We start from the raw sequence: 25,729 nt of genomic DNA on the forward strand, positions 1-25,729 counted from the left end.
CCCCCTCCCCTCCCCCCCGCCCTCCCTTCCCCGCCCTCCCCCCTCCCTCCCTTCCCCGCCCTCCCCCTCCCCCCTCCCCCCCTCCCCTCCCCCCCCGCCCTCCCTTCCCCTCCCCCTCCCCTCCCTCCCCCCCTCCCCTCCCTCTCTTCCCCCCACCCCTCCCCTCCCTCTCTTCCCCCCAGTCGCTCTCTCTCTTCCCCCCAGTCGCTCTCTCTCTTCCCCCCAGTCGCTCTCTCTCTCTCTTCCAACAACAACATGCCCTCGAAAAAGCCTCGGCACCGCCGGGCACTTCAGCTAGTAAGGAGATATTAGGGAACGGTGAGCAGGTGGATATCAAAGATCCAGTCAGACTATTTAAAGAGAGCACGGTGATCTCCCGGTGTCCTGGCTAATATTCCTCCATCAACCAATATCACCAAAAACAGATTAACTCTCCGTGGGACCTTGCTGTGCACAGAAATTGGCTGCCACATTTCCCTGACTACACTTCAAAAAGGAACTAATTGTGTGTGAGAAGCTGTGAGCTAGCCTGAGGCTTGTGAAGGAGCTAAATTAAAGCCAGTTCATTCCTTCTTTCTTCCACTACACCCTCCAGCCTCGATTTCTAGGAAGCTTACAGGAGAAGACGAGCGGATCCAGACACAGCTACACGGGCAGCCCAGCGAGGGCTTCTACACCTACAGCAAGGTGCCCTGGGACATCTACGTCCGCAAAGAGGTACGAGGACACGGGTAGTCATAGCAACCCAGAAAACTAGCAAAAGCTGACAACAGCCCCACAACGGCTGAAAAACTGCCCTGAATATATGCCTAATGACACAGGAAGATGAGAGTGCAGTGGGACATGGGAAGCCCATAACCTCAGCTGCAGATATACCCAGCATTTGGTCTAAAGCAGCTCTCAGACCCTGAAATACCTGAGAGACAGAATGCTGTATCGTGGGCCCAGGGGGCTGGGAGTGGGCCCAGGGGGCTGGGAATGGGCCCAGGGGCTGGGAGTGGGCCCAGGGGGCTGGGAGTGGGCCCAGGGGCTGGGAGTGGGCCCAGGGGGGCTGGGAGTGGGCCCAGGGGGGCTGGGAGTGGGTCCAGGGGGGCTGGGAGTGGGCCCAGGGGGCTGGGAATGGGCCCAGGGGGGCTGGGAGTGGGCCCAGGGGCTGGGAGTGGGGCCAGGGGGCTGGGAGTGGGCCCAGGGGGCTGGGAATGGGCCCAGGGGCTGGGAGTGGGCCCAGAGGGCTGGGAGTGGGCCCAGGGGCTGGGAGTGGGCCCAGGGGGCTGGGAGTGGGCCCAGGGGGGCTGGGAGTGGGCCCAGGGGCTGGGAGTGGGGGCTGGGAGTGGGCCCAGGGGGCTGGGAGTGGGCCCAGGGGCTGGGAGTGGGTACGCGGGGGGCTGGGAGTGGGGCCAGGGTGCTGGGAGTGGGGCCAGGGGGCTGGGAATGGGCCCAGGGGCTGGGAGTGGGCCCAGGGGGCTGGGAGTGGGCCCAGGGGGGCTGGGAGTGGGCCCAGGGGCTGGGAGTGGGTCCAGGGGGGCTGGGAGTGGGCCCAGGGGGCTGGGAATGGGCCCAGGGGGGCTGGGAGTGGGCCCAGGGGGCTGGGAGTGGGCCCAGGGGCTGGGAGTGGGGCCAGGGGGCTGGGAGTGGGCCCAGGGGGCTGGGAATGGGCCCAGGGGCTGGGAGTGGGCCCAGAGGGCTGGGAGTGGGCCCAGGGGCTGGGAGTGGGCCCAGGGGGCTGGGAGTGGGCCCAGGGGCTGGGAGTGGGCCCAGGGGGGCTGGGAGTGGGCCCAGGGGCTGGGAGTGGGGGCTGGGAGTGGGCCCAGGGGGCTGGGAGTGGGCCCAGGGGCTGGGAGTGGGCCCAGGGGGGCTGGGAGTGGGCCCAGGGGCTGGGAGTGGGGGCTGGGAGTGGGCCCAGGGGGCTGGGAGTGGGCCCAGGGGCTGGGAGTGGGTACGCGGGGGGCTGGGAGTGGGGCCAGGGTGCTGGGAGTGGGGCCAGGGGGCTGGGAGTGGGCCCAGGGGGCTGGGAGTGGGCCCAGGGGGCTGGGGGTGGGTACGGGGGGGGCTGGGAGTAGGTACGGGGGGCGCTGGGAGTGGGTATGCAGGGGGCTGTCTGTTATCTCCCCTGTTGCCACCAGCACTGCAATCTGTGTTTCTTAACGAGTCACAGCTCAGTTAAAGTAAGCGCAAGGTGTAACAGGTGTTGTGTGAATGTCAGCGATACAGGCACCTGTTCACTCCACTTCATATTGTATTTTGTTCTTTTCCCTGCTTCAGGTGTTTTATCCCAAGGACAGTTTCCACAGCCCCGTGATAATGGATCTTATCTTCAGACAGGTGAGAAACGAGTTTCCTTCAGAAATTGGACGTTGAATTTGGAGCAATTTCTCTGAGGTGCCAGCTTCTGTAGGACTTGGCCCAGTAACTGCTGCTGAGTCCCAGTCGGACTTAAGGTGGTGTTTTGCCGGGGTGGGGGGGGGGGGGGGGTTTTGGGGGTATTTATTATTTTCTCTGTCTCCCTCCACCTCTCCAGTTTTCTCTTTCTCTCTCCTGGAGGCACAGACTCTGCTGCCATGCCAGGAGCCCATTCTTTGTGCCTGAGCTCGAGCCACTGGGATCGCAGGTTATCTGACCACAGGGGCCGAGAGCACTAACCCCCAACTTAGAGCAAAAATAATATTTTATTTTTATATTTTTAAACCTGCCTTTGTTCAATGCTCCGTCACGTGAGATACACTCCCACCAAAATCTTTCATTCTAATTGTCTCATATTTTAAGTTTAAGGTTTCGAGAGTGGCAAATCTTGTTAACTTTAAACATCTGACATATTATATTCCACAAATATACTCAAATAAAAACTGATCAGTAGTTTGGTAACTTTCATCTTTTTTTGCAATCCCTCGCATTTTTATGCAAGAGGACTTTCAGAGGCCCTTATTGTCGAGGATTATTCACATATCATGAGCTGCCCCTCTTTAGCTCTCTCTCCCTTTCTCTTCTCAATCCTAACTGCTCTATATCAGTCTTGCCCCCAGCAAGGTATAATATCTGATCAATTGCAGAGATTAGCACGGAAAGCCTTCCTTGATTATGGTCGTCGTCGTACGTGTCTTTATACTGTTCCCTTTGGGGAACTGTATAAAGTGGTGGAAGGATTTCTGGCCGCGATTAACGCTCCTTCCGTGACCGTAACCATCTTCGTACCAGCCATTAGGGTGGTTAGTCCTATGGCGGGAGGGTTTTACGGGCTCCCACAACCCATACGAGGGGGGGCGGCCACCCACACCCACGGGCGCAAGTATCCCGCTGGATGTCAACCCAGAATTTAGAGCCGGAGCTCCGACTCCACTTGCCGGGACTGTCTGGAGCAGGGTTCGAAACCCGACACCTTCTGGCCAAGCGGCGGGGATGCTACCGCTACGCCAAAGGCCCACTCCTCTTGATTATGGTGATTTTGTAAATCAAAAATTTAGATTGGATTAAACTCTGTATGTAAGAGAGGGACCTGCATTCCCATCAATGCTATTTTTCAACTAGCCAGTAGGAGATGCAAATGAATATAGAGCCCGGGTAAAGCTGGCTCCAATCTATGGTGGAATCAGTGTCAAAGCTCAACATCAATCTCAAAGTGTAACAGCAGATACCCCAGAGTAACAGGCTGGGATCTGATCGAGGGGTGGGGGGGATTATGTACAAAATAACAGATATCTGGGAGTGAGATACAGGCTGGGGTCTGATCGAGGGGTTCGGGGGGATTATGTACAAAATAACAGATATCTGGGAGTGAGATACAGGCTGGGGTCTGATCGAGGGGTTCGGGGGATTATGTACAGAATAACAGATATCTGGGAGTGAGATACAGGCTGGGATCTGATCGAGGGGTTCGGGGGGATTATGTACAGAATAACAGACATCTGGGAGTGAGATACAGGCTGGGGTCTGATCGAGGGGTTCGGGGGGATTATGTACAAAATAACAGATATCTGGGAGTGAGATACAGGCTGGGGTCTGATCGAGGGGTTCGGGGGGATTATGTACAGAATAACAGATATCTGGGAGTGAGATACAGGCTGGGGTCTGATCGAGGGGTTCGGGGGATTATGTACAAAATAACAGATATCTGGGAGTGAGATACAGGCTGGGGTCTGATCGAGGGGTTCGGGGGCGGGGTTGCTGTTTTTGTGGAGGTGTTGTGTAGCTTCTTAATAACTTTTTGTATGATATTGCTTTAATTCTGTAAAGATCGTGTACGACACCTTCTCTGAAACTTGTGTGAGACTGAACAAGGAGGAGCAAATGAAGATGAAATCTTTATTGGGTCAGTATTCCAAACACTGCTGGGATTGAGAGGAAGCGCAGGGTGGCAATGAAGCAGAGAGGGAAAGATAGCTGGGTAGGGGAGGGAAACATGTGAAAGGGGGGTAGGAGGGTGATGCCAACATGAACTCTGAGGGGGAAGGAGTGCAACTGATGGAATATTAGGGTTCGCTGCAGCCCTGCTGCACTCTCACTGTAACCACTTGTTCTGTGTCATGTGGGAATGTATTTGGTTTCAGTTTGCAGAGCTCTACTAAATTGTAGAATGATCGCAAAACACTAACAAATATCCTGAAATCTTATGTAATAAAAAGGATGACATTTATTCAATCACCTTGAAACATTGGCCAGGGTCCCAGACCTTTATTCGGGCTGTTTATCAGCTTTTCCGAGTTGTGTAGCTCAGTGTCAGGTCAGGCAGCATCTGTAGGCACAGGGGACGATGTTTAAGGGTGTGACCATTTATTAGAACCAATCTTATGGGTGCATACACAAAATGTAATAATCTGACTTCTCTCAGGGAATTGACTAGGAGGAGTTACTGAGTGACAGTGTGAGGGAGCTGGGTTAACATCAATAGAGATACAGTCAGTAACACAGGGCACTGGGGCAGGGGTTACTGAGTGACAGTGTGAGGGAGCTGGATTAACATCAGTAGAGATACAGTCAGTAACACAGGGCACTGGGGGAGAGGGGTTACTGAGTGACAGTGTGAGGGAGCTGGATTAACATCAGTAGAGATACAGTCAGTAACACAGGGCGCTGGGGGAGAGGGGTTTCTGTGTGACAGTGTGAGGGAGCTGGATTAACGTCAGTAGAGATACAGCCAGTGACACAGGGCACTGGGGCAGGGGTTACTGAGTGACAGTGTGAGGGAGCTGGATTAACATCAGTAGAGATACAGTCAGTGACATAGGGTGCTGGGGAGAGAGGGGTTACTGAGTGACAGTGTGAGGGAGCTGGATTAACATCAGTAGAGATACAGTCAGTGACACAGGGTGCTGGGTGAGAGGGTTACTGAGTGACAGTGTGAGGAAGCTGGATTAACATCAGTAGAGATACAGTCAGTAACACAGGGTGCTGGGGGGAGAGGGGTTACTGAGTGACAGTGTGAGGGAGCTGGATTAACATCAGTAGAGATACAGTCAGTAACACAGGGCGCTGGGGGAGAGGAGTTACTGAGTGACAGTGTGAGGAAGCTGGATTAACATCAGTAGAGATACAGCCAGTGACACAGGGCACTGGGGCAGGGGTTACTGAGTGACAGTGTGAGGGAGCTGGATTAACATCAGTAGAGATACAGTCAGTGACATAGGGTGCTGGGGAGAGAGGGGTTCCCACAGAACAGGGATTACAGCAACAACTAGACCTACTCGACAAATACTGCCAAAATTGGGCTCTAACAGTAAATCTAAAGAAAACCAACATCATGATTTTTCAAAAAAGGCCCAGATGTCAGGAAAACAAATACCAGTTTACCCTCAGTGATATCACTATAGGACACACTATGAGCTACACCTACCTTGGTCTAACTATTACAGCATCAGGGAGCTTCAGCATAGCAGTGAATGCACTAAAAGAAAAAGCCCGAAGAGCCCTATATGCAATAAAAAGAAAATTCTACAACATCCAAATCCCAATCAAAATCTGGCTCAAAATATTTGACAGCATAATCCTGCCCATTGCACTGTACGGTAGTGAAGTATGGGGCCCGCTAAATCACCAAAGCTACACTAAATGGGAAAAACATACAATAGAAGCCCTACATGCAGAATTCTGCCGAAGCATCCTTCGCACCCAAAGAAAAACGCCAACAAATGCATGCAGAGCCGAACTAGGCAGATACCCACTGATAATAAACATCCAAAAACGAGCACTAAACTTCCTAAATCACCTCAAATCTAGCTCCCCAGACACCCTTCATTTCAAAGCCTTTCAGACCCAAGAGCTAAACCCAGAAAAGAGTCCCCTGAGTCAGCTGCTACGGAAACTAAGTACTCAGCCGGACCCTGACCAGCCCCAGACCAACACAGCCGTCCAAACACCAATCCGAGTGAACCAAATCATTAAAAAATGCAAAGAAACCTACCTGGAACATTGGAACAAAATAACCGAAAGCCAAAGCAGATTAGAATGTTACCGGGCCCTAAAAAGAGAATATAAACTGGCAGACTACCTCACGACCATCAGAGACACAAAACAGAGACAGACCCTCACCAGGTACAGACTAAGCGACCACCAACTGGAAATTGAAAAAGGCAGATACAAGAAATCCTGGCAGCCTAGAGAGAATAGAATATGCGATCAATGTCTGGCTGGCGAGGTTGAAACAGAAATGCATTTCCTCCTAAAATGCGAAAAATTCAACACATCAAGAAACATATTATTCAACAAGCTAAGCCAAACAACCCCAGATTTCAAGGAATTGGATGATCTGTCAAAATTGAGATTAGTCCTAGGAGAAGGAGACAGACCATACCTTGGGGCCAAATATGTAACAACATGTCACAACCTGAGGACTGTTTAAAATTAAGACTGTTTAAAATTAATATTGAACGTACCAAATGAAGTACAAAGACTGTTTAAAATTAATATTGTTTAAAAGTAATATTGTATGTACCCAACAAATGTCAAATCGATTGGCACCTACAGAATGTTGGAAAACTGTACCTTTTTGCTATGTAAGCTTTGGCAATATGGTTCTCTGTAAACTTTCATGCCAATAAAGCATTTTAATTGGAATTGGAATTGGAATTGGTTACTGAGTGACAGTGTGAGGGAGCTGGATTAACATCAGTAGAGATACAGTCAGTGACACAGGGTGCTGGGTGAGAGGGTTACTGAGTGACAGTGTGAGGAAGCTGGATTAACATCAGTAGAGATACAGTCAGTAACACAGGGTGCTGGGGGGAGAGGGGTTACTGAGTGACAGTGTGAGGGAGCTGGATTAACATCAGTAGAGATACAGTCAGTAACACAGGGCGCTGGGGGAGAGGAGTTACTGAGTAACAGTGTGAGGGAGCTGGATTAACATCACTAGATATACAGTCAGTAACACAGGGCGCTGGGGGGAGAGGGGTTACTGAGTGACAGTGTGGGAGCTGGATTAACATCAGTAGAGATACAGTCAGTAACACAGGGCGCTGGGGGAGAGGGGTTACTGAGTGACAGTGTGAGGGAGCTGGATTAACATCAGTAGAGATACAGTCAGTAACACAGGGCGCTGGGGGAGAGGGTTACTGAGTGACAGTGTGAGGGAGCTGGATTAACATCAGTAGAGATACAGTCAGTAACACAGGGCACTGGGGGAGAGGGGTTACTGAGTGACAGTGTGAGGGAGCTGGATTAACATCAGTAGAGATACAGTCAGTAACACAGGGCGCTGGGGGAGAGGGTTACTGAGTGACAGTGTGAGGAAGCTGGATTAACATCAGTAGAGATAGAGTCAGTAACACAGGGCACTAGGGGAGAGGGGTTACTGAGTGACAGTGTGAGGGAGCTGGATTAACATCAGTAGAGATACAGTGAATAAAGAACAGCAGGTCGGTCAGCATTTGCCAAACTCACTAACTCCTTCCAACCAGCACCTGACTGTTTACTGACTCCTCCCAGTTATTTCCCGAATATTCTATCAGCATTCACTGCTAAACAGACAAATGTGAAAGTGCTGTTAGTGGAGCCTCCCCATGGCCTTTAAAAGCATTCCCTTTGAGTGAATCAGGCTGGTATAAATACAGTAACTGTACAGTGTGTACAACAACAAACAGCACCATTTATTTCTCTTCTTCAGCTGAAAACAAGATTCAATCCTCGACTCTGGTAAAAGACGAAGCTGTCAAGGGGAAGATTGTGATGGCGGCCAGAGAGATGTGGGATGTTTATTTCTGCCGCCTGTTCCCTGCCTCCGTGAGGACAACTTTCCTCCATTTAAACAACGTTATTTAAACCATAGCATGTTGTGTCATTAAATATTATTCATCAATGCTTTTAAAATCTTCAACATATTGTGGAGGACCACTGGTGGGCTGGAGACTGGAGTAATGTCCCTCGAGCCTGTTCACTTATTAAATTACATCATGGCTGATCTGTACCTCAACCCCCGATCAGCTCAGATACTCTGCTCCCAAAGGTTATTGAGCAAAGCTCCACAACCTGCCTCAATGTCACATCTCCAAGTCTGGCTGATGCCTTCCAGACATTTTCTCTGCCTGACCACTATTTCAGTCTATAATTCCCCATCCCAACTGCCAACCATATTTATACAGCTCATTTTTGAAGGAATTATGCACTCAGCTTTTCCTGTTTCATGATCATCCACTCTGGGGAAAGGTGTTTGTAATCTCTTGTCTTGAGGTTTTTAACTCTAACCCTGCGCCATCCACAGTCAAATAGCCGATTTACATCGACATCCCAACATTTCTTTTTCCCATTATTTCTCCCCCAAACTGAGTCTGGCCAGCACGGGAGCAGCCGTGAGCACTGGGAATTCTGGCTGCTTCTCCTGCGCCTGGAATGCTGCATGGCCCCAGGGAACGGGAGAGAACAGGCTAAAAGCCTATCTCCTCACAGTGCCTGATGGTTTTTGACTCGATGCTAATTTTTGCAATGATTGGTGAATCTCTTGCAGGGCAGTGTGGGCACTGGAGTGCAGATTCTGGGAGTCTCCCACAAAGGAATCAGTTTGCTGAAGCTAGTGAAAGCCAGCAGCACGACGGCAGAGAACCTGAGAGTGCTCAGGAGCTACAGGTACCGAGAGCAGACAGGGATATGTTCCCTAACCCTAACCCCTTCCCCTGCTTGCCCCATCCTGTTCCGCCTTTCCACGGGGCCTTCGATATCACACCAAGCGCTCATTCTTCTTTTGTGACCAGCTATTCCTCCATGACTGGCCACGCAGCTGATCTTGCTCCTGTTTTCCACACGTACTCTCCCGGAGGGTCGACTGGACTGTGAGCAGCAGCAGCAGCAGCAGCAACTCCCTTCCCGACTCCAAACGTACTGAGGCCAATTGTAGCCCCGCCCCCTTTTTGTTACCTTGGCTGAGATCAGCTGACTTATCATAAGCATAATGGCTGGGACCGCCCTAGTTTGTTTGGCTCAGTACCACACCAAGCAAACCAGCAAGGAACCTTCTGCCGTTCTCTCTCAGCCATTGTCTTCAGTCCCCGCCACAAAATCCGATCCCTAGCCACTGACTCCATCCCTCTCCTTGGCAACTGTCTGAGGCCGAACCAGACCCTTCGCAATCTTGCTGTCCTATTTGACCCTGAGATAAGCTTTCAACCACATATCCTCTCCATCACTAAGACCGCCAACTTCAACCTCCGTAACATCACCCAACTCTGGCCCTGCCTCAGCTCATCTGCTGCTGAAACCCTCATCCATGCCTTTATTACCTCTAGACTTGACTATTCCAATGCACTCCAGGCTGGCCTCCCGCGTTCTACCCTACGTAAACTTGAGGGCATCCAAAACTCAGCTCCTGTATCCTAACTCGCACCAAGTCCCATTTACCCATCACCCCTGTGCTCGCTGACCTACATTGGTTCCCAATCTGACAATGCCTCGATTTTAAAATTCTGATCCTTGTTTTCTAATCCCTCCATGACCTTGCCCCTCCCTATCTCTGTAACCTCCTCCAGTCCTACAGTCCCCCGGGATCTCTGCACTCCTCCAACTCTGGCCTTTTGTGCATCTCCGATCTCCTTCACTCCACGATTGGCGGCCGTGCCTTCAGCTGCCTGGGTCCAAAGCTCTGGAATTCCCTCCCTAAACCTCTCCGCCTCTCTCCTTTTAAAACCTATCCCTTTGACCAAGCTTTTTGTCACCTATCCAAATACCTCCTTTGTGGCTAGGTGTCATATTTGACCTTTGAAGCACCTTAGAATGTTTTTCTATATTAAACCTACCTGACCTCTTGAAATTGAGGTGCATCAATGTGGACGGAATCTGGTTTGGAGATTAATGAGTTTCTGTATCAATACCCAGCTGTCCCAAAGAAAGTACAACATATTCAGAAGCTGTGTAGAACACATCGGCCCCCAAGTTTCCCCACTCTACCCCCGTACTGGAACTCTGCATGTTGGGCATACAGAAACCCCACAGTGCAGATAGAGGCCATTTCAGCCCATCGAGCCTGCACCGACACATATCCCACCCGATCCCCGTAACCCCACATATTTTAATCCCCCTAACACTAAGGGTCAATTTATCATAGCCAATCAACCTAACCCGCACATCTTTGGACTGGCATGGGGAGTCGAGGATCTTGGTTCAGAGTTTTGGATCCAACAGTGCTTTAAATTTACAATATCCAATCTAATCATTGTCCTAATGGTCGCCTTTCAGCTACACAGACATCTTGTTTGTCACCATCCCTTCTAAGAACATGCTGGACTTCAACCTCATCAATGAGAAGCTGATTCTATTTTCCTCCAAGGCTCCACAAGTTAAGAGTATGATCGATTACTTCATCACCGAGCTGAAGAAGGTGGGTGAGGACTTGCTTTAATCTCCTTCACACGGCCGTTGTACACACTCTCGCCTCTGAGTCAGAAGGGCGTGGGTCTAGAGACTTGAGCACATAATCCAGGCTGTTACTCTGGGGGAGTGCTGCACTGCCAGAGGTGCCGTCTTTCAGATGAGATGTTAAACCGAGGCCCCGTCTGCCCTCTCAGGTGGATGTAAAAGATCCCACGGCACTATTCAAAGAGATTGGCCAATATTTATCCCTCAACCAACATCACTAAAGCAGATTATCTAGTCATTTATCTCATTGCTGTTTGTGGGAGCTTGCTGTGCACACATTGGTTTCCTACATTGTCTACACTTCAAAGTCCTTCGTTGGCTGAGGACAAGAAAGGCACGATATAAATGCAAGTTCTTTCTTTATCTCTGCATCACCAGCTTAGATTTTCCGATCTCTTGTCAAAATAGAACCAATCAGAAAATCCAGGCCACAATGCCAAGGCAGTCTCAAATACTGTTGGGTTTTAAGTAATAGAAAAGGTTTGCAGGGGACCTGTGCAGTGCTGGATTCCTCACTTGTCTTTTCACCTCTAGAAACCAGGCTCATTTCAGCCTGCTGTGGTGAAACTCGCCAATCTGACAATGTACAGGGAGAGTTTCAACCCAGTCTCTAATGACCTGCGGCAGAACACAGTCCCTCATTTAGCACTAAATTGGCAATCTCACTTACACAGAACTCCGCAATGGCTGGATTGGCAATGGGCATTCACTCTGGCATTGGGATGTTGGGGTTAAGGCACAGTGTTGATCTGGTGAATGGGAGCTTGGTGCTAGTGTGACACAGGAACATCTGCTTCAGCCTCCAGGGCACAAACAGTGCCCAGCATTACGATGTCACCAGTACACCACCATCAGTTCGCTGCCCGCCCATCCTCAGCTTTATTGGACGACCTTTGGTGCCCAAGTTAATCACCGCGCCTGGTCTCCATCGCTCTCAGAGCCTTCACTTCCTAATCTTTTGCCTCATTAACGCTCTCCCTTCCTTCACCAGCCTCCTCATGACACTGACCGTGTCTGCAGTCACCTCCCCCACCTCCTGCTCGCTGTCTACCTTACAAAGTGCCTTGGGATGTTTTGTTACCTGATCTGTGCTGTATAATGTCAGTGGCTGTGGTTAGTAAGAGCACAGAGTTAACGTTGCCAATGTACGTGGTCTCTCACCAGGATTCTAATTATGTCGTAGCAGTGAAGAGCCACATCACCAACGACAGCTCCTACCTACGATTCCACAAGGGGGACATCATCCGTTTGCAGCCCATGGATGGCCTGCAGGAAGGTCAGTGACTGTGGAACTCTAATCGTTCATCCCTAGGGAACAACTAGTTACGAAGGGAACAACTAATTCCAAGTTTTTGTCTCTAAACTTGAGTGCTTGGAATGATTGTAAGTAACTGGATGGTTAAATGGGCCACCTGGTGTGGTACTGAGGCACGCAGAGCAGGAAGGCCCCAGATTCAGTCCCAGGTCTGTGCTGATGCACTTTGGGCCTCAGTGTACCTGGCGAGGGAGCAGGATTCCCCACTGGAAAATGCACGTGCCGTGATGCTCGCCTCTCCCCAGTGGGCAAATAGTCTACTGGCACTCACTGTCTAGACTCACACATGAAGAATGGCCCTTGGTTGCAGTCCAGGATGGCTGGGAATGTCTGAAATTTTATCCTAGCAAATGTTAACACATTCAGACAGAAGGAGAGAAAAGTGGGATCAGATTGGATTACGTGACTGTCGAGCTCCTGACCGGATGACTCATAGTTCCATAGTCTATGGGACGGTTGGGACAATACCATCAGAGGTGAGAGCTACTCTCATTAGTATCATAAACCTGTAGCCCGCTACACAGGCTGGTACCACGGGGGGCATGAAGGGGGAAGGTGTGGTTCTGCCCCTACGGTTCCACACAGTAATTCCCACTGTCTAGAATGCAGTCATAAGAAGGGGCTGAGCAGAGACCAGGGACACCCGCAGGGTGGGACTGAGGGGAGGGCAGCCTGTGACCTGTCAGCCTATCTCAGCCGCTAGCAAAGGTCTCACATTCATCCTCCAGCCCAACACCTCACCAGCGGTGCCAAGACCCTGGGAAAGGAGACAGTCAGAAAAATATATCGAGCATCTAATTACTGACACCATTTATTGTGGTTTATTTGAACATAGTTTTAAGATACTGAATGAAAATCTCCACTGCTCACTAGTTATAGTGCAATCACTAACACAAGTCTGAAGACAGGAATTTCAGATGAATTCATTAACACACTGTGTGTATTCATAAGAACATAAGAAATAGGAGCAGGAGTCGGCCAGTCAGCCCCTCGAGCCTGTTCCGCCATTCAACATCATGGCTGATCTTCTTCCTCATCTCCACTTTCCTGCACTATCCCCATATCCCCATGATTCCCTTAATATTCAAAAATCTATCGCTCTCTGTCTGGAATATACTCAACGACTGAGCCTCCACAGCCCTCTGGGGTAGAGAATTCCAAAGATTCACCAGCCTTTGAGTGAAGAAATTTCTCCTCATCTCAGTCCTAAATGGCCGACCCCTTATTCTGAGACAGTGACCCCTGGTTCTAGACTCCCCAGCCAGGGGAAACATTCTCCCTGCATCTACCCTATCAAGCCCTGTAAGAATTTTGTATGTTTCAATGAGATCACCCCTCATTCTTCTAAACTCTAGAGAATATAGGCCTAGTCTACTCAATCTGACCTCATAGGACAATCCCCCCACCCCAGGAACCAGTCTGGTGAACCTTCGTTGCACTCCCTCTATGGCAAGTATATCCTTCCTTAGGTAAGGAGACCAAAAATATACACAATACTCCAGGTGTGGTCTCACCAAGGGCCCTATATAATTGCAGTAAGACATCTTTACTCTTATACTCAAATCCTCTTGTAATAAAGGCCAACATTTGCTTTCCACCCAGGTCCCTCTGAACACCAACATTTCCCAATCTCTCTCCATTTAAAAAATACTCTGCTTTTCTATTTTTCCTACCAAAGTGGATAACTTCACATTTCTCCACATTATATTCCATTTGCCATGTTCTTGCCCACTCACTTAGCCTGTCTATATCTCCTTGAAGCCTTCTTGAATCCTCCTCACAACTTACATTCCCACCCAGCTTTGTATCAGCAGCAAACTTGGATATATTACATTTGGTCCCCTCATCCAAATCATTGATGTAGATTGTGAATAGCTGAGGCCCAAGCACTGATCCTTGCGGTACCCCACTAGTTACAGCCTGCCAACCTGAAAATTACCCCCAATTCCATGAGCCCTAATTTTCTTTAATAACCTCTTGTGTGGCACCTTATCGAAAGCCTTTTGAAAATCCAAATACACCACATCCACTGGTTCCCCCTTATCTATTCTGCTAGTTACAACCTCAAAAAACTCTAACCGATTTCCCTTTCATAAATCTGTGTTGACTCTGCCCAATCCTATTATTATTTTCTAAGGGACAAAAATTCAGCTGGTAGCGCCACCCGTAAGAGGGCGCTAAGTGGGGCGCAAACCAACTAGCGCCCGGGCGCGGCACTGCCCACGCCTCCCGCAAAATTCAGCAGGAGGTTAGTGGTGGCACTAACCGGTAGCGCTGCGCCGCTGGCGATGATGTCATTGGTGTGCGCAGCGCCCCGCTCATGCCCCGGCTGCGATCTTCGGGAGCGCCCCCTGATTTACCGCCGGATGCTATGTCCGACAGGGTCAGGGGGGCATACCTGCGGCTGGGGAGGCGCAATTTAAAGGCGAGGTGCGGGGCGGCCATTTTTGTTGCTGGCTGCCTGCCAGCACCTGCCTGTGCTCCCGTCCCCGGCCTCCTGAACCCCCCCCCCCCCCGCTGAGTGCCAGCTGCGCTCCAAGAGCCCGGCATTTCCGGGCTCTTTTGCCTGCACTCCCGATCCCCGGGGGCCCAGCTGGGCCTCAGGTCGTGCTGCACAAGGCCCCTCCCCTTTAAGAAGGGGAGGAAGGCCTGCAATACCTCAGCACGACGTGCCGCAGCGCCCCAAGAGGGATGTGGGGTGCTTCCAGTAGCGTCCCGCTTCCCTCTTGGGGTGCAACCACTCAATTTCCGGCGCGGGGGCGCTAATTTTTCCGGGGCAAAGTTAACGCCTCATTTGGGGCGCTACTCAATTTTTAGCCCTAAGTGCCCTGTTACATGCGTCTCTAATTTCCTGATTTATACTCTGCCCTATTTTACAACTATTGTTTGCCGGCCTATAAACAACTCCCACCAATGTTTTCTGCCCCTTGCTGTTTCTTAGCTCCACCCAAACTGATTCTACTTCTTGATTTTCGAAGCTAAGATCCTTTCTCTCGACTGTCTTTATCCCATCCATTATTATCAGAGCGACCCCTCCTCCTTTTCTATTTTGCCTATCTCTTCCAAAAGTTTATTTAAGTTTGCAGTTTTATTTAATTAAATGTAATTAAATTTGTAATTAGATAACTTAGTTTACAGTGTAGTTTCTTGACTACTTACTTGATCGAGATTAAGTTAAGGGTAAGCCTAAGGAAGGAACTGAAATTAAATATCTACCTGTAACACAAAGCACTACAAGTAGCGCAGGCAAAAAGCAGCAACTCCTTCCCCCTCTTCTCCAAATTCCCAAATAAAACACTCTGTTCAAGTCCAATCCATTTAATCCGGCTCTGTGCAGACCAGATTCACACCTGGTGTCAGGCGAGTGTGGATTCACACCTGATGTGCGAGGGTCGGGTGAGTGTGAATTCACACCTGGTGTTGGAGGGTCGGGCGAGGTGGATTCACACCTGGTGTGCGAGGGTTGGGTGAGTGTGGATTCACACCTGGTGTCAGGCGTGTGTGGATTCACACCTGGTATTGGAGGGTCGGGCAAGTGTGAATTCACACCTGGTGTCGGAGGGTCGGGCAAGGTGGATTCACACCTGGTGTGTGAGGGTCGGGTGAGTGTGGATTCACACCAGGTGTCAGGCAAGTGTGGATTCACACCTGGTGTGGGGCGAGTGTGGATTCACACCTGGTGTCGGGCGAGTGTGGATTCACACCTGGTGTCAGGCAAGTGTGGATTCACACCAGGTGTCAGGCAAGTGTGGATTCACACCTGGTGTCGGGCGAGTGTGGATTCACACCTGGTGTCGGGCGAGTGTGGATTCACACCTGGTGTCGGGCGAGTGTGGATTCACACCTGGTTTCGGGCGAGTGTGGGTTGGTGCTTTGTGTTGCTTGCTTACTGTTGCCATGATGCTTTGCGATGCCCTCAGACCATTGCTATGGCTGCACAGTCAGAAAGAAGGTGATGTACCTGGAGGAGTTAAAGAAATACGCTCCTGATTTCGGTGGGTTTGAAGCAGAGCCCATTTGCTTCCTTATTGTTTGTGTGTGATTGACCCCACTCCCGCTATCGCTCCTGTTCTCCTTCCCTCTGCCTCTCCCTCTCTCCCGAAACATGGTCTGCTAATGTTTCTCTCTGTGGGGTTTTAGACCTGGTGTGTGCATGTTTGATGTGTTTAGTACTCACTGAGGCTGAGCCCATTTTACATCTAGAGTTGGCACGTTATATATCAAATAAGGAAAATGAAACTGGGAAAAGCCGGAAGCAGCCAGCCTCAGTCAGGAAGGGGAAACGGCAGTTAGTGTTGGTTAGAGGTGATGTTCTTGGCAAAACACTACCTCCGTGGTTTGTGATCGTCACTGAACTGCTGTACGTTTCCAGTGTGTTGTGATTTTAATTGTGTTGTTATATTGCAGCTGAGTGAGAAGCTGAGGGCCAATCAAGGCCTCCTCCGCGAGCAGTGGAAATCAGGGTGAATGACTCGTTATGGCTCAGATTTGCTCAGTACTGATAATTACTGCAGATTCTGGGCAGCAAACGAGTGGTTTGCCTTCTTGCTGAAAGCTACTCTATGTTTATTCAAAGCTGCTCCCAAAGCTTTTATTTTGTTCCATTTAAAATTTCTACTTCTTTTGGGCGAATTTTTTTCATATTCCTCAAGATCAGCAATTTATGGTCAGAAATTGAACCCACTGTCAGCATCAAACACTCCCAGGGCAGGTACAGCACGGGTTAGATACAGAGTAAAGCTCCCTCTACACTGTCCCATCAAACACTCCCAGGGCAGGTACAGCACGGGTTAGTTACAGAGTAAAGCTCCCTCTACACTGTCCCATCAAACACTCCCAGGGCAGGTACAGCACGGGTTAGACACAGAGTAAAGCTCCCTCTACACTGTCCCATCAAACATTGCCAGGGCAGGTACAGCACAGGTTAGATACAGAGTAAAGCTCCCTCTACACTGTCCCATCAAACACTCCCAGGGCAGGTACAGCACGGGGTTAGATACAGAGTAAAGCTCCCTCTACGCTGTCCCATCAAATACTCCCAGGGCAGGTACAGCATGGGTTAGATACAGAGTAAAGCTCCCTCTACACTGTCCCATCAAACACTCCCAGGGCAGGTACAGCACGGGGTAAGATACAGAGTAAAGTTCCCTCTACACTGTCCCATCAAATACTCCCAGGGCAGGTACAGCACGGGTCATATACAGAGTAAAGCTCCCTCTACACTGCGCCATCAAACACTCCCAGGGCAGGTACAGCACGGGTTTAGATACAGAGTAAAGCTCCCTCTACACTGTCCCCATCAAACACTCCCAGGGCAGGTACAGCACGGGTCAGATACAGAGTAAAGCTCCCTCTACACTGTCCCATCAAACACTCCCAGGGCAGGTACAGCACGGGGTAAGATACAGAGTAAAGTTCCCTCGACATTGTCCCATCAAACACTCCCAGGGCAGGTACAGCACGGGTTAGATACAGAGTAAAGCTCCCTCTACACTGTCCCATCAAACACTCCCAGGGCAGGTACAGCACGGGTTAGATACAGAGTAAAGCTCCCTCTACACTGTCCCATCAAACACTCCCAGGGCAGGTACAGCACGGGTCAGATACAGAGTGAAGCTTGGGTGCTGTGCCTGGGAGGAGGGGCTGGCTGGAGTGGTGGGCGTTTTCTGCTCACTCACCTTAGTTAGCGGCTAATCTGGAAACGGCACTCTGCAGAACATAAGAACATAAGAATTAGGAGCAGGTGTAGGCCACTTGGCCCCTCGAGCCTACTCCACCATTCAATAAGATCATGGCTGATCTGAGCTTAGCCTCAACTCCACTTTCCTGCCCGCTCCCCATAACCTTGACTCCCCTGTCGCTCAAAAATCTGTCTCCGCCTTGAATATATTCACTGACTCCGCCTCCACAGCTCTCCGGGGTAGAGAATTCCACAGATTCACGACCCTCTGAGAGAAGAAATTCCTCCTCATCTCCGTCTTAAATGGGCGACCCCTTATCCTGAAACTATGCCCCCTCGTTCTAGATTCTCCCACGAGGGGAAACATCCTCTCAGCATCCACCCTGTCAAGCCCCTTCAGAATGTTTCAATAAGATCACCTCTCATTTTTCTAAACTCCAATAAGTATAGGCCCAACCTGCTCAACCTTTCCTCATAAGACAACCCCTTCATCTCCGGAATCAACCTCATGAACCTTCTCCAATGCAAGTATATCCCTCCTTAAATAAGGAGACCAAAACTGTACGCAGTACTCCAGGTGTGGTCTCACCAACGTCCTGTACAGTTGTAACAGGACTTCCCTACTTTTATACTCCATTCCCCTTGCAATAAAGGCCAACATTTGCCTTCCCAATTACTTGCTGTGCCTGCATGCTAACTTCTTGTGTTTCATGTACAAGGACCCCCAGATCCTTCTGTACCGCAGCATTCTGTAGTCTCTCTCCATTTAAATAATATTTTGCTTTTCTATTCTTCCTACCAAAGTGGATAACCTCACATTTTCCCACATTATACTCCATCTGCCAAATGTTTGTCCACTCACTTAACCTATCTATATCCCTTTGCAGACTCTCTGTGTCCTCCTCACAATTTGCTTTCCCACCTACCTTTGTATCATCAGCAAATTTGGCTGCATTACACTCGGTCCCTTCATCCAAGTCATTAATATAGATTGTAAATAGTTGAGGCCCCAGCACTAATCCCTGCGGCACCCCACTAGTTACAGTTTGCCAACCTGAAAATGACCCATTTATCCCGACTCTCTGTTTTCTGTTAGTTAGCCAATCCCCTATCCATGCTAATATATTACCCCCAACCCTGTGAGCTTTTATCTTGTGCAGTAACCTTTTATGTGGCATCTTATCAAATGCCTTTTGGAAATCCAAATACACTACATCTACTGGTTCCCCTTTATCCACCCTGCTCGTTACATCCTCAAAGAACTCTAGTAAATTTGTCAAACACGATTTCCCTTTCATAAAAACCACGTTGACTCTGCTTGATTGTATTGTGATTTTCTAAATGTCCTGCTATTACCTCCTTAATAATCGATTCCAGCATTTTCCCAATGACAGATGTTAGGCTAACTGGCCTATAGTTTCCTGCTTTCTGTCTTCCTTTTTTGAATAGGGGCGTTACATTTGCGGTTTTCCAATCTGCTGGGACCTTTCAAGAATCTAGGGAATTTTGGAAGATTACAACCAACGCATCCACTATCTCTGCAGCCACTTCTTTTAAGACCCATAGGATGCAGGCCATCAGGTCCAGGGGACTTGTCAGCCTTTAGCCCCATTAGTTTGCCTAATACTTTTTCTCTAGTGATAGTGATTGTTTTAAGTTCATCCCGCCCTTTTGCCCCTTGATTATCTATTATTATTGGGATGCTTTTCGTGTCTTCTACCGTGAAGACAGATACAAAATATTTGTTCAGAATCTCTGCCAGTTCCTTGTTTCCCATTATTAATTCCCCAGTCTCATCCTCTAAGGGTCCAATGTTTATTTTAGCTACTCTCTTCCTTTTTATATACTTGTAGAAGCTCTTACTGTATGTTTTTATACTTCTTGCTAGTTTACTCTCCATCTATTTTCTCCCTCTTTATTATATTTTTAGTCATCCTTTGCAAGTTTCTAAAAAATTCCCAATCTTCTGGCCTACCACTAATCTTTGCAACATTGTATGCATTTTCTTTCAATTTGATACCATTCTAAACTTCCTTAGTTAGCCACAGATGGTTCATCCTTCTTGTAGAGTCTTTCTCACTGGAATATATCTTTGTTGAGAGTTATGAAATATCTCCTTAAATGTCTGCCACTGCTTATCTACTGTCTTACCTTTTAATCTATTTTCCCAGTCCACTTTAGCCAACTCTATCTTCATACCTTTGTAGTTGTCTTTATTTAAGTTTAAGACACTAATTTCAGACCCAAGTTTCTCACTCTCAAACTGAATGTGAAATTCTATCATGTTATGATCACTCTTCCCTAGAGGATCCTTTACTATGAGATCATTAATTAATCCTGTCTCATTACACATTACCAGATCTAAAATAGCCTGTTCCCTGGTTGGTTCCACAATGTATTGTTCTAATAAACTGTCCTGAATACACTCTATGAACTCGTCCTCAAGGCTACCTTTGCCAATTTGATTTGTCCAATCTATATGAAGATTAAAATCGCCCATGATTATTGCAGTACCTTTCTTACAAGCCTCCATTAGCCTTTGAACAGGTTATGAATGTGCGCTGTCTGCCGCAGGTGTTGTTTGGCGCGTGGAACCGGACAGGCACATCCTGCTGTTCCAGCTTGTGGTTGAAACCCAGCCAGACTGCTGAGGTTCCCAGCACTGACATTCCTCTCGCTGAACTCAGCACTCCATGTCTGAATGACCATAACTGAGATGTATGAAGACTTGTGTCTGCAGGTTACAAAGAGCAGCTTGGAAATAATGAACCTTTGCCTGTTTGGGCAGGGTGGAAGTTCGGTGCTTTCCACGGCAGGTCTGGGCTGTTCCCCCTGGAATATGTGCAGCCTGTGGCCGCCCCAGACTTTATTCACCTGAGCACGGACAAGAAAGAGGAACCAAAGGACAAAAAGGGCAAAGTGGCAGCTTCGTCCTCGGCCACTGTGGCAGCCGCTGTGGGATCGACAGCAGCAGCTGAGGAACTCGACAGAAAGACAGAGGTGCGGAATTGATCCTCCGGCCATTCACTCCATTCCATTGCTCTGCGCTGCTGCTCTTGTCTTTGTCAATATTATATTGATCACCTAAAGGGGCGGGGCTATACCATAGGCTGGGCGGGGGTTAGATGCAAATTTGTTTTAGCCTCGCAGTGACATCACGAGCAAGGCGGTGGAATAATGTGGTGACTGCGTTCGATCTGTTGTGGTGAGTGAGTGGCAAACCAGCGGATGGCCTTTGGTCACAAGCTTTCCCCATCCTGCTCTGCCTTACTTAGTTGCTGGACTTTAGACCTGGAGCTTTGCTTTCCATCGGAGCAGGAATGGATGGGCGCAGAGTCAGTGCCAGCGAGAATGCTGCCCACAGCACGGTACCCGAGTGAGGAGGGACCATGTTCAAGAGATAAAAGCAGAAAAGGAGAGAAATCTAGCAACAAATTAAAAAGGTTTCTTGGTTTTATTTCTAATAAGTCTCAGTTTGTAAGGAAGATAAGTAACAGTGTTTTTTAGATTTAAAAAGCAGATGAGGGGGTGGATGTGAACTGAGAGATCGGGTTAATCCCACAGTCCATCCTGTCCTTGAGCTCAGCTGGATGGCTGGGGGGAAGCAGTGAGGTGAAGCCAGACGTCTAGACGGAATGAGGTTGGTTCCTGCTCTGAGTTGTTTCCAAGGAATACCCGTCCTGTGTATAGGAAGCCGAGCTTGCTGTCCTTCCACTGGTCTCCCAGTGCCTGAGTGATGTAATGGGGAGGGGGAGGAGCTCCCAGTGCCTGAGTGATGTAATGGGGAGGGGGAGGAGCTCCCAGTGCCTGAGTGATGTAATGGGGAGGGGGAGGAGCTCCCAGTGCCTGAGTGATGTAATGGGGAGGGGGAGGAGCTCCCAGTGCCTGAGTGATGTAATGGGGAGGGGGAGGAGCTCCCAGTGCCTGAGTGATGTAATGGGGAGGGGGAGGAGCTCCCAGTGCCTGAGTGATGTAATGGGGAGGGGGAGGAGCTCCCAGTGCCTGAGTGATGTAATGGGGAGGAGGAGGAGCTCCCAGTGCCTGAGTGATGTAATGGGGAGGGGGAGGAGGTCCCAGTGCCTGAGTGATGTAATGGGGAGGGGGAGGAGCTCCCAGTGCCTGAGTGATGTAATGGGGAGGGGGAGGAGCTCCCAGTGCCTGAGTGATGGGAGGGGGAGGAGCTCCCAGTGCCTGAGTGATGTAATGGGGAGGAGCTCCCAGTGCCTGAGTGATGTAATGGGGAGGGGGAGGAGCTCCCAGTGCCTGAGTGATGTAATGGGGAGGGGGTGGAGCTCCCAGTGCCTGAGTGATGTAATGGGGAGGGGGTGGAGCCAGGGGGGTCAGTGGAATAAGGCCCTGGGGAAACACTTATGGGGAGAGAACTGAGGAAAAGAGTTTTAAAAAGAATTATTTTTTCTCACCAACTTCCCTCCCTCACCTTCTCCCTGAAGAACGTGACTCCCTACCTGGGTCCAGTTTCACAGGTACCATTTCCACCTCTGTAACATCGCCCGACTCCGCTCATCTGCTGCTGAAACCCTCGTCCATGCCTTTGTTACCTCTAGACTTGACTATTCCAACACACTCCTGGCTGGCCTCCCTACTTCCACCCTCCGTAAACTTGAGGTCATCCAAAACTCGGCCGCCTGTATCCTAACTCGCACCAAGTCCCGTTCACCCATCACCCCCTGTGCTCACTGCCCCGTGTCCTAACTCGCACCGAGTCCCGTTCACCCATCACCCCCTGTGCTCACTGCCCCGTGTCCTAACTCACACCCAGTCCCGTTCACCCATCACCCTGTGCTCACTGGCCCGTGTCCTAACTCACACCCAGTCCCGTTCACCCATCACCCCCTGCGCTCACTGCCCCGTGTCCTAACTCGCACCAAGTCCCGTTCACCCATCACCCCCTGTGCTCACTGCCCCGTGTCCTAACTCACACCCAGTCCCGTTCACCCATCACCCCCTGGGCTCACTGCCCCGTGTCCTAACTCACACCCAGTCCCGTTCACCCATCACCCCCTGTGCTCACTGCCCCGTGTCCTAACTCACACCCAGTCCCGTTCACCCATCACCCCCTGTGCTCACTGCCCCGTGTCCTAACTCACACCAAGTCCCGTTCACCCATCACCCCCTGTGCTCACTGCCCCGTGTCCTAACTCACACCCAGTCCCGTTCCCCCATCACCCACTGTGCTCACTGCCCCGTGTCCTAACTCACACCCAGTCCCGTTCACCCATCACCCCCTGTGCTCACTGCCCCGTGTCCTAACTCACACCAAGTCCCGTTCACCCATCACCCCGTGCTCACTGCCCCGTGTCCTAACTCACACCCAGTCCCGTTCACCCATCACCCCCTGTGCTCACTGCCCCGTGTCCTAACTCGCACCGAGTCCCGTTCACCCATCACCCCCTGTGCTCACTGCCCCGTGTCCTAACTCACACCCAGTCCCGTTCACCCATCACCCTGTGCTCACTGGCCCGTGTCCTAACTCACACCCAGTCCCGTTCACCCATCACCCCCTGCGCTCACTGCCCCGTGTCCTAACTCGCACCAAGTCCCGTTCACCCATCACCCCCTGTGCTCACTGCCCCGTGTCCTAACTCACACCCAGTCCCGTTCACCCATCACCCCCTGTGCTCACTGCCCCGTGTCCTAACTCACACCCAGTCCCGTTCACCCATCACCCCCTGTGCTCACTGCCCCGTGTCCTAACTCACACCAAGTCCCGTTCACCCATCACCCCCTGTGCTCACTGCCCCGTGTCCTAACTCACACCCAGTCCCGTTCCCCCATCACCCACTGTGCTCACTGCCCCGTGTCCTAACTCACACCCAGTCCCGTTCACCCATCACCCCCTGTGCTCACTGCCCCGTGTCCTAACTCACACCAAGTCCCGTTCACCCATCACCCCGTGCTCACTGCCCCGTGTCCTAACTCACACCCAGTCCCGTTCACCCATCACCCCCTGTGCTCACTGCCCCGTGTCCTAACTCACACCCAGTCCCGTTCACCCATCACCCCCTGTGCTCACTGCCCTCGTGTCCTAACTCACACCCAGTCCCGTTCACCCATCACCCCCTGTGCTCACTGCCCCGTGTCCTAACTCGCACCAAGTCCCGTTCACCCATCACCCCCTGTGCTCGCTGACCTCCATTGACTCCCAGTTAAGCAATGCCTCGATTTTAAAATTCTCATCCTTGTTTTCAAATCTCTCCATGGCCTCACCCCTCCCTATCTCTGTAACCTCCTCCAGCCCTGCAACACCCCCGAGATATCTGCGCTCCTCTAATTCTGGCCTCTTGAGCATCCCCGATTTTCATCTCTCCACCTTTGGCGGCCGTGCCTTCAGTTGCCAAGGCCCTAAGCTCTGGAATTCCCTCCCTAAATCTCTCCGCCTCGCTACCTCTCTTTCCTCCTTTAAGATGCTCCTTAAAACCCACCTCTTTGTCTTTGAATAAACTTTTGGTCATCTGCCCTAATATCTCCTTTTGTGGTTTGGTTTCAAATGTTGTTTGATAATCGCTCCTGTGAAGTGCTTTGGGATGTTTTACTGCGTTAAAGGTGCTACAGAAATACATGTTGCTGCTGTTATACCAGGCTGCTGTTATACCAGGCTGCTGTTATACCAGGCTGCTGTTATACCAGGCTGCTGTTATACCAGGCTGCTGTTATACCAGGCTGCCCTGCCATAATTCACCAGTGAGCCTAAGCCAGTTCAACTGCAAGAGACATCACACCGAGTGCGACCTTTGCCCTCACCCGACATGCTGACCCACAGACCTCCAGCACGGGTCACTGGAGTGATCAGGCGCAGGACGCAGGGCTGATCTAACCCAGGGGAGCTGGGGCGAATAGTAGTGTCCCTCCCTCAGTGTGGACTGGGGATCATGCCTGGGACTCTCTGACTGTGGGGCCTGCGACTCGATGCATAAACAGACTGATCTGTGCAGCTCATCGTTTTAATACGAACCAAATTTCATGGTGTTCATGACCTTTAACCATTTTTGCAGACCTCTCCGCCAGTCAGTGAGTTTGTGGAGAGTATTCCCGAATACGTCCTTCAGGGTAACCAGTGCACCATGATCGAATTCGCCAAGAAATACTTCCGTCAGCCTCACAAGTTAAAAAGGTGAGTGAGTGGCAGGTGTTGAAAGAAAGACTTGCATTTATATCATGTCTTTCACGTCCCAAAGCGCTTTACAGCCAATGGCGTACTTTTGAAGTGTAGTCACTGTTGTAATGTAGGAAACTCACTAACAAGTGCTGCGTACTAACTATAGCAGTGGCCAGAGGTTATAAGTTAGTGAGATTCCTTTAAGATAAATTCCTTGGATAGCTGACAAGTTTAACAGCTTTGAATATCCAATCTATCAAACAGTTCAAGTCTACGTGTGATTAACAGCATTCAGAGCTTACACGACCTCATCCTCATGAGCGGCGTGGTTAAGTCAATCTCCTTCCTTCCCTGGAACGCAGGCATTAGCTTGTGGAGTGCTGACTCGACAAACCCCTTCATGGCGAGATTATCTGTTTTGTTAAATCCGTGAATCTTGATGTATGGTGTCCTTCAATAAATAGACAGAGACTGCAGAGCAACAATCAACAGGTGTTTACTGGATGAGGGTTACTCTAAAACTAACAGTACAGATCCCTACTCAGGGTTATATACAGGTGTGGTCACTGCCGGTACTACAGTATACAGGAGCTGTAAAAAGTAGTTCTCCTCTTAAAGGTACATACACTACAATTCCTCCCCTTTTAGATTAACAGTACCATAACATTCATTTAACAATTAATACATTTAACATGCAACATTAACTGAAAATAGTCTATTTATAAATTCAGTCTTTGGGGCGGCTTCCTGATCCTTTCTGGATAACGCCTTTCCTGAGTGTCTTGCT

General features: G+C 50.2%; 1 protein-coding gene across 1 annotated transcript in view; it reads left to right on the plus strand.

Moving 5' to 3' along the window:
* The window catches only part of myo15aa (myosin XVAa), a 581,049-nt gene that overhangs the window by 430,504 nt on the left and 124,816 nt on the right, over positions 1-25,729 (plus strand). Inside the window, 9 exon segments of the mRNA XM_086002218.1 lie at positions 596-717; positions 2,263-2,322; positions 4,228-4,303; positions 8,093-8,208; positions 8,930-9,048; positions 10,651-10,792; positions 11,995-12,106; positions 20,614-20,825; positions 24,839-24,957. Coding sequence (XP_085858344.1) covers positions 596-717; positions 2,263-2,322; positions 4,228-4,303; positions 8,093-8,208; positions 8,930-9,048; positions 10,651-10,792; positions 11,995-12,106; positions 20,614-20,825; positions 24,839-24,957 — 1,078 coding nt within the window.

The sequence above is a fragment of the Somniosus microcephalus genome, chromosome 11 (assembly GCF_052327205.1).
Source record: "Somniosus microcephalus isolate GS21.2 chromosome 11, FLI_Smic_1.0, whole genome shotgun sequence".
NCBI classification, from domain to species: domain Eukaryota; kingdom Metazoa; phylum Chordata; class Chondrichthyes; order Squaliformes; family Somniosidae; genus Somniosus; species Somniosus microcephalus.